This window comes from Protopterus annectens, chromosome 12.part0 (genome assembly GCF_019279795.1).
Source record: "Protopterus annectens isolate FY-2018-M chromosome 12.part0, PAN1.0, whole genome shotgun sequence".
Lineage (NCBI taxonomy): Eukaryota > Metazoa > Chordata > Ceratodontiformes > Protopteridae > Protopterus > Protopterus annectens.
The window spans coordinates 315082340-315092044 of NC_056746.1; the positions used below are offsets into that span (position 1 = coordinate 315082340).

Below are 9705 nucleotides of genomic sequence, written 5' to 3' on the forward strand. Positions count from 1 at the left end.
TGCCTGCAGGTACAGTTTTACCATGAAGAGAGTAACAAAAGTGTATGCAGTGGGTTATCCACTTTGAGATTGTCTGTTTGGAAATAGGCTTCACTTGAGCCCCTGTAGCATAGGGCACAAAGAGTTGCTCTGATTTTCTGAAAGGCTTTGTTCTGTCCAAATAATAACGTAGTTGCCTGTGAATGTCCAAAGAATGTAGAGCCTCTCCCCTTTGTTTTGAGGATTGGGGTAAAAGGTAGGTAAGTGGATAGCCTGATTCAAGGCTACCGTGGATACTACCTTTGGCATAAAGGAAGGGTTGGTTCGTAAGGAAACTCTGTCCTGATGGAAAATGATGAAAGGTTGCACAGCCATGAGGGCTTGTAGTTCAGAAACCCTGCGAGCTGAGGTGATAGCCAGCAGGAAGGCTGTTTTCCAGGACAAATATTGTAGTTCTGATGAGGCAGCTGGCTTGAAAGGAGGCAAAGTCAGTTTCTCTAGAATGAAATTGAGATCCCAAGCAGGCACTGGTTGTTTCCTTGGGGGTTTAATATTCTTAGCCCCTCTGAGGAACTGTCTTAAGAGGGGGTGAGAGAATAAAGGAGGATCAGTGTTGTATTCTGCAGAAATGGCTGAGGCATGGATTTTGATGGAAGAGAATGAAAGTCCACTGCTTAGCATCTCAGCTAGGTACTGTAATATTTGAGGTAAATTCAGTATTCCAGGGTTCTGGCCCTTTTTCTCATTCCAAGCACAAAACCGTTTCCATTTGGCGGAGTAGGCTTTTCTAGTAGAAGGTCTTCTGGCCTCCAAAATGACATCCTGTACCTCCTTGGAGAGTAGGGTCTGTTGTGATTTTAAGGAATCTTCCATGCGGCTAGATTGAGTGTTTTCAGCTGACTGTGAAGAGTTTTGAAGTTATGCTGAGTCAGTAGAAGAGGCATTAGAGGCAGGATCTATGGTGGGAATGTGTCAGGCTCCTCAGGAGTGGGTACCAGTGTTGCCTTGGCCAGTCTGGAGCAATGAGAATCATCTGTTGTCTGTCTGCTCTGGTTTTTAATAGAACTCTGGGCAGCAGAGGAAGAGGTGGAAAGGCATAAACTGTCATTGTTGTCCAACTGAAAGAGAGTGCGTCCACTTTCCAGGCCTGTGGATGAAAGGTCCTTGAGCAGAATTTTGCCAATTGGTGATTTCTGTGGGAGGCAAAGAGATCTATGTCTGGCCTTCCCCATGCTTGAATTATCTTTGAAAAAACTTGAGGATGCAACTTCCATTCGTGTGGATCTGTCATATTTCTGCTTAGGTTGTCTGCCAGAGTGTTTTCCTTGCCTGGCAGGAACTGTGCTTGAAGCTCGATTTGCAATTCTAGAGCCATGTTCCAAAGAGACATGGCTAGCCTGCATAGGGGGTATGAATGGGTTCCTCCCTGTTTGTTTATGTACCACATTACTGTGGTGTTGTCTGTCCTTATCAATAGCTGGCCTGGATGCAGCAGGTCTTTGAAAGCTATAATAGCATTTATTACTGCTAGCATTTCTTTTTGATTGATGTGTAGGTGCTTTTCCTTTTGGGACCATCTGCCCTGAATGCACCAATTTGTCATGTGCGCCCCCCAGGCGTAATCCAAGGCGTCTGTTGTGATGATTTGGCTTGCTTGAGGCTTGCAGAATGGGAGACCTGTGTTTCTTTGGCATGCTTGAGCCCACCACAGAAATTCCTTTTGAAGACATGGAATTAGTGGTATTATTGTTTCCAAGCTGTGGCTGTGCTGAGACCATTGGTTTTTCAGGTACCATTGAAGTTTCCTCATATGCAGCTTTGCACATGGGATTACTAGGATGCAAGATGCCATGAATCCCAGAGCCTGCAGGGTTTTCCTTGCAGTCAGCCTGGTGAAAGTTGCCATTTTTCTGAAGTATTGAGTTAGTTGCCCTTGTTTTTCTGGCGTGAGGTAGGCCATCTGGGTGTTTGTATCCAAGTTGGCACCCAGGAAAATTATTGTTTGAGATGGTAGTAGCCTTGATTTCTTTTTGTTGACTGTGTATCCCGGGAATTCAACAACCTTATTACAAAAGCCAGATGTTTCAGAAGTATGTGCTTGCTGTCCGCTTGGATCAGGCAGTCGTCCAGATATGGGTATATTTGTATCCCTTGTAGTCTGCAGTAGGCAATTACTGATGCCAGGCATTTCGTGAACACTCTGGGTGCAGTAGATAAGCCAAAGGGCAATGCAGAGAATTGATAATGTGTTGAACCTGCAAGAAATCTGAGGGATCTTCTGCAATCTTGTCTGATTGGGACATGCAGGTATGCCTCCTTGAGGTCCAGTGTTACCAGCCAAGACTCCTTGCCCAGCATGGGAAGAAGCTGCTGTAATGTGAGCATCTTGAATTTTGGCATGAGTAAAAAAGTGATTAGGATGGATAGGTCCAAAATAGGTCTCCAATCTTTGCCCTTCCTTGGTACCAGGAATAGTCTGGAATAAAAACCTTGACCCTGTTCTTGTGCATGTACCTCTTGAATAGCTTTCATGTCCATGAGATCTGAAATTTGTTTTTGTGTCTCTGCCCTTTGATTGTGTGGCAGGTTTGGCATGCCTCTCATTTTTGGAAGGGTGTGAAAGTGGAATCTGTAGCCTCTGTCTACAAGTCCAGGATCCATTTGTCTTTTGTGACAATATGCCAATTTTTTGAAAATAGTGCCAGTTTCCCGCCTAAAGGTGCTGCCATTTGAGCCTTGCTTGGCATGCAAAGGGGAAAGTCATTGGTTCTGCTTTCTGAATGGCTGTGAACTATCCTCACTACCTCTTTGGGTAGGTGCTTGCCATTGTCTGCCTCTAAACGATCCTTGAGATTGCCCTCTACCCCTCGGGTGCCTCTATCTACCTCTTTGGGGTCTGTCAGTGGCTGGAAAGGACCAATTTTTTGAAAGCCAATTTCTACTGAAATGTGGAGGTTGTACCTGTAGGAAATCTTTCACTGTTTGCATTGATTTTGCCTTTTCCTCCATTTTCTTTAATACCTCCTCAGCTTTAACACCAAACAATACATCTTTTTGCAGAGGTGCATCCAGTAATTTAGCTTTGACATGATCTGGTAAGGTTTGCTCTTTAAGCCAAGCATGTCTACGTATGACTGATCCTGTAACAGCAGCTCTACATGAGGCTTCTAAAGCATCAAAACCACATTGCAAGGTATGTTTACCTACTTGCTCTGTACTATGTATCAAATCCTACAACTCCTTCAAATCTGGTTGTTCGGGTTGTGACATTTTGCTTCTCAACTGTGATAACAGAAACTGTTGGCACTTGGAACTGGCAGTTTAATGCCCTCATGGATAAGGTGGCCGAGGTGTATACCTTTTTCCCCCACCTTTCTAAAGCTCTGGAATCCCTCTCTGAAGGTAATGGATTTTTAGCAGTGGAGGCCTTAATTCCCTTGGGGCCCTGTAAGATAGTTTCTGGGTCAGCCGCATGGCTTTTGTATAGGAATTGGTGTGAGTCAGGAACCCGGTAATACCTGTCAGGCTTGACTGGAACTGGAGGCAAATAATCTGGGTTGAGGCAGGACTCCGAATACACATCATCAAGGATATCTAAGACAGGAGGTATAGCCAGAGGCCTGAGCTGAGGGAGCAAGAGAAAATCCCTAAGCCTTTTCTTGGAGTCTGAGTACTCTTGGCCTTCCCAATGGAAGTGTTCCCTCAAGGTATGCAAGGTTTCCCCAAAAGAGTAATCCTCATGGGGTGAGACAGAAGGAATGGACTCCTCTGCATCAGAATCTTCAAAAGGGGAGTATGAATGTTCCTGGTCATCAGAATGTTCTGAAATAATGGAGGCCTGGTCCGAGGAGGGGGATTCTTCCTCCACTCTGCCCCTTTTTTCCAGGGGGGGTTGAGAACCCCTGATAAGAGTAATTAAGTCCTCAGCCATTTTGAGCATCTGCTTTTTAGGCATGGGGCCTTGAGAAGGGCCCTGTGGGAGAGGAGGCAGACCTGTCTAAACTCTGAGTTTCACCGCCAAGAGTGGCTTCGGTTGTAGTCGGGGTGTGGGCCGAAGAGCCTGCGACCTCAGGTACAGAAGACACCGCCAATGAAGTGTCGTCGGTAGTCAGGGGCTGCGTAGGCACCTCGCTGAGAACCGGACCACCTGTAGTCGGCTTTGGCGTGGTGTCGGTAAAGGCCGCGGACCTCGTGTGTCAGTCCTTATCTTTGCGTTTTTTAGTCAAAACTGGAGTCGGAGTATCCGACGACATTATGTAGTTAAATTTTTTGCCAAAAAAGTGCTGGGCGAACTCCGCCCGACGCTTAATGGTGCGTTTGTTGAATGTAGCACAAAAACGACAGGCCGAGACATCGTGGTCTGGGCCTAAGCAAGGAATGCAGAGGGAATGAAAATCCTTATGCGGTATTTGCTTCCCACATGAAATACAATTATTAACTTTGTCTGACATCGGTCTGAGGCAAGAAAAGTTTCCCCAACGGGGTACTTAGCTTTCAAGAAGACTTTGGTTGCAGATATTCGTAATCTCAGGAGCTGGCCGACCGGCACTTGCGAACTGCTTCTGCTTCGGGCACCGCGCGGCAAGAAAGACTGAAGAAAATGGCATCGGCTGATTCTTTTATACCCCTGTCGCACTGACGTCAGGGAAGAAGCGACGACAACCGACGCCGGACCTAGACTTTGGAATTCGGCCGACCGAGGACCTGCCTGATGGCAGGAAAACCCATCTGTTATGACTGCAGCTGTATGCACGATGAACATCTAAAATATGCCGGCATTTCAAATGACATCAACTTTTTGTACTTGAAGGTTCTTTCACGCCAATTTCCAGATAGAGCAGCTTTGTATTAATTAATTCAGTGGGTGTACCACCAAACAACATGCTAGGCAGAAATATATGGCTGTAGTTTACCACTCCTAGACATGACCTCAACTGTAAAACCCTGAGGCCTCACTGCATCACTCAGTTTTTGCATATATTAAAGAAAATGATTCTGTATGTCCAGTATAAACATGCCTTCCCCCCAAAACACACATACTGGGATACATGTTTGAGCACCTATTAATTATTCTACTTGTAGAAATGGCATGTAAGCACAAAATAAAAATTCAAAACCTACTTACCAGTCAGCATAAAAATTTACCAAGGCAACATCTGCATTACCTGAAAAGAAATAAAAAATACTCTCGTAAAATAGATTAGTGTAAATATAGATTTCAGTAGTTAAGAAGGCATGCATCAGTACCAAATGTTTAGGGCTAGAGTAGACAATAAATGCAAACAAAAATGAAGATGATCACAACAGTCTGAGTCATCCACTAAAAATTCTACCAAATGAAATCCAGCTTTAGATAAACGCCATCCAACTATGAAAGGAGGAAAATAAGCAGCAGCAGGAATAATCAGAAAAGAATACAAACCAAGCAAAAAGTGCTGACAATGACCAAGGACATTTTAAATTAACTTTCTTATTTATTAGGAAGTGTTGCAACAAGTAGCCTCTTGCCATAATTTAAAAATACAAAATACAGCAAGTCATGACAACCATCAGAATTGTTATAACATGTTTATCCTTAGTCTTAGGTTGTTATGGTTCCGCTAATGGTTAGCATCCTACTTAAAATTTAATAGCATCACTCAATGTATCAATCATCTGCTAATTTTCTTTCTAGGAAGATGTATAAAAATGCTGTTTTAACTGTATGATTAACAATGAATGTGCATCTATAAATACAGCTTTTTCAGAAAAAAGAAAAGTGCTAGCAAAAGTGGGAAGGGGTGGAACTACTACTGCCTCTGCTCCCAAGAACAAGTGCTCTCAGCATGCTGCAGTGTGAAGCAATCCTGCATTCCACATCTGCAGAAACCTTCAGTACGATAGCCCTGAGACACTAACTGAAAAGCACAATGTTAATCGAGTTCCTTTGGCAACAAGGTGCTATAACTCTCTCCAAAGTGTGTCCCAAATAGCAGTGACTAACACAGTTCTTGCCAATCCTTATTGTGCCACAGTTAAAATGAAATTTTAATTTTCTGACCATTACTTTTTCGGCAAAATAATATACACGTAGTTCATGGAATGCTGTGTTTGCACTCCAAAATTGGGGTGACAGCTTTATTAAGCCCCCTTCTGACATAAGAAAGGTGCTTAAAGCCGGTTAATCTTTCAGTGCTGCTTAGCTCTAGTCTTGCTCGAAAAAGTTGACAGCAGCCACCAGAGAGCAGTACTTGAAGCATTTTCACAGCTTTAAAAGCTCTAACACATTTCATGCTGCCACACACAAAGTCATCAATGAGAAGTGTCTAACAGACTTTAAAGCTATTAATTCACAGGCACACTACTTCTGCCTGCTATATGGAAGCACTCAGTGTGTTACAGCATTCAAACAACACTTTGCACCAACCTTTTTTTCCTGTAACTTGTAGTGCACTGTCAGCTAAAGTTTTATGTACTACAAAAACTTTTGATAGGGTTGCGAATCATAAATACTGGTTTATAAGCTCCTGAAATTGGTTCAAGAAATTTACTTTCAGTGTGACAAATCCATGTCTCGGGCACATTAACAGTTTAGTTAAAATGAGCAAACAGACTATAATCCTTTATGCTATGCAGTGCACTAATGTGATTCAAAGACGGGTCAAACAAAACTATTTCCCAGCATGATATACCGCAGATTTCTTTAGTTCGACTACAGCTGCTGCACACATGGCCCTCCTACCATGACCTACCTTTTATTCATACCGTTTCATTTGGACAACAATTCTAGAACCCAGTGTGCTTGCTGTGTGTCGCACTACCAAAAAATACCATACACGTAGGTAACTTAACCATGAAATAATGGTGTAAGATAATCCCAAGCATTTTCTTTATCCACTCAGATGTTCTCTCGCTTTTGTCCAGCCCCGACAGAAAGTGGATCAGGTCTGTGCTGACAGATGATTGGGTCATCACAGTGAATGTCCTCGGTCACAGTGCAAATGCACTGTCACTTTTGGGGTGGTGCCAGGAAGAAAATGCAGTTGTGGTATCTCACGTATTCTCATTGCTGCAGTATTGAGACATGCAGAACTCCAAAGGGTGGCCTTCTCCCTCTTGGCCCAGTGGTCAACCTCTCACTCAAACGTTATGAGACAGGTGTTAAAAAAAATATGTCAGCTAGTGTCATCATCGTATCTTTCTTGCTACAGTAAAAGAAATTCAAAACAAGGGACCAGGGCATAACCCACACTGGAGGGACCAGCCCCTGTGGGGCCTTTCCAGTCTGCTGTTAAATCCTGAGGAGGGGAGGTGTTTAATTTCTGGAACAGAAAGGCATGGTAGGAAATGGTGATTACAGTACCCAACCCAATCCATCTATAAGAGAAAAGATGGAATGGTGCAGGGAACATGTATAACAGAGGATATATTTAAACATCTACAAAACTGTACTATGTCCATCATAACAACCAACTGTTGCAATATTGAGTCTTGAAAAGACTCCCAGATGTTACAGACCAGTGGGCTGCTGGCTCTCTAAAGAGATAGGAGGCAAAAGGCTCCACAGAATGGTTGAGGCAAAGCCTAGTCTGGTGCTGGAAGCACAGTTTAGGTTGTATTTTGACAAGCTGTGTCGGGAATACCAAGTTGTAATTTCAGGTATACAGTGTACATCTATCCTTCTCAGGAAGGTAGTGGTACCTTCAATGATTCATGTATAATGGGTCCTAACATGGCCAGGGATGGTGTTTTCATGAAAGGTATGACAAAAGCAGATACAGTGCGCCATCTATTTTGATATGGTCCGTTTATCATCAACAGACTTGCCCTCCCTTTCTTCAAAGATACACCACAAATAAAGCATACTCTTTTTATACATACATCAATTAAACAATAAATCAATAATTGAATCAATTCATAGGTTCATCTAACATTTTTTAACCCTATCCACACTATGACTAAAATCCAACCTACATAAACATGAAAATTCTCTATTTCATCACAATTTTAAATACATATTTACATACAAAATGTTAGATGAACCTATGAATTGATTCAATTATTGATTTATTGTTTAATTGATGTATGTATAAAAAGAGTATGTGAAAGTGCCTAAATGTGTTCCACTGAAGGCGAACTGCCGAGGTACCAGGACTGAAACGATGGATTAAAACTGCTTTTGCTGTTTCACCCTCTGACTGCTTTATTTGTGGTGTATCTTTGAAGAATTGGACTTTGTTGTTTTGCCCTCCCTTTCCTCAGCAAAATAAAATAATGGAATAACTGCTCATACTTTATAAAAAGCTTTGCTCTGTACAAGTGAAAATCTCAGCTGCCCATGCACATCTATAGACTGTAGGATTCTGTTTTTCCCATCACACCAGAATAAGGTCAAAAAAGAGACAACTTACTTCGTCCACAGACAATCTTGTCACCACCTCAGCTATGAAGGAAGAGTTAATCTTTAGTGCGACTCATCTTGTGATATATAGATAAATCTATGGTCTGGAGATTAGAGGTTTTTTTTTTTGTTTTTTTTTTTACCAGAGGTCAGTGCTGCTAGAAATGCAGTTTTCCAGAATAGAAGTTTGAGGCTAGTGCTGGTAGATGAATCACAGCAGGAAAATATAAACTTTTAAAAAGGACATTTCAGGTCCCATGGTGTAATAACTTCCTTTTCTGGTGGTCTCAAACATAACACGCCTTTTAGAAACTGTTTAAATGGCAAGTGAAAATAATGTGGTGGCTTCACTGGCAGACAGGCTGTGGCGGCCAATATTTGTATTCTCAGCCAAAGAACTAATAGGAGAGAACCAGTGAGAGTCTGAGACACGTGGTCAGAATTTGGATCCTTGTCTCTATTAAGGTATATAGGCAGAATATTTTCCACTTTGTCATGTATGACTTCCTCATATTAGGTTTTCTGGTCTCAAAGACATGTACCACATTCTCATAAAAGAATGTGCCTGAAGAGGATTGGTGGCTTGCTCATGAACTGTCAGCTTTAGTGCCCTCACGTTTGAAAGGACTAGGGACAAGGGATCCCTTGCTCCGAGTTAAGATCTCTTTACTCTAGGGCAATAGGATTGGTTCCAACCTTCCTAGACTAAACAGTAGGTTATTATGCGGAATAGGACAGTGCAAGGATTGGGCATGCTGGCACCAGTTGTTTCTTGGACAACAATATAAAGTCTTAATGTGCATGAAGCTATGTTAGCCCAAGACACTGAAACTCTCTTGTTGATCTGGTTCTGTGCAGAAGTCTAGAAATATTGAGACAGAAAGAGAACCTGAGGGAGGAAGGTTCTTTTCCTACTCTTTATCCAGCAGTGGAATGCTGAGAAATTTTGGACATTTTTGTAGTATATCCAAGACCCACAAGTCCTATATGACAGCCTTTTACTGCTGTAAGAAAGTACAGTTGTGTACACTTACCATAAATGCAGATGTTAGAGTGTATTCACTGTTGCAGTCATCACACACGTGTTATCCGCCTGCAGGTAAGCCCTCATTCGACCTGAATACTAGAGACTTAGTATTTCTGCGTCGGTTGCCATCGCTCCAGGACTGATGTCAGGTTGTCAGGGGTATAAAAACAGGCAGCTGAAACCATTACATCAGTTTTTCTTGTCCCAAATGTCAGGAGCCCCCCAACAGGGAGCTAAGCTATGGTGAGAAAATCACCACCAGTAAAAAGTAAATAGCAATACCAATACCCCTCCAAGGGGTGAGTAATATACACAGAGT

At 42.6% G+C, this 9705-nt stretch overlaps 1 protein-coding gene across 1 annotated transcript in view; it reads right to left on the reverse strand.

The window, feature by feature from the left end:
• The window catches only part of ERP44 (endoplasmic reticulum protein 44), an 866037-nt gene extending 860817 nt beyond the window's left edge, over nt 1–5220 (reverse strand). The window contains exon 1 of the mRNA XM_044088913.1: nt 5105–5220. Coding sequence (XP_043944848.1) covers nt 5105–5220 — 116 coding nt within the window. The remainder of the gene's footprint in view (nt 1–5104) is intronic.
• Nucleotides 5221–9705: the final 4485 nt, after the last annotated feature.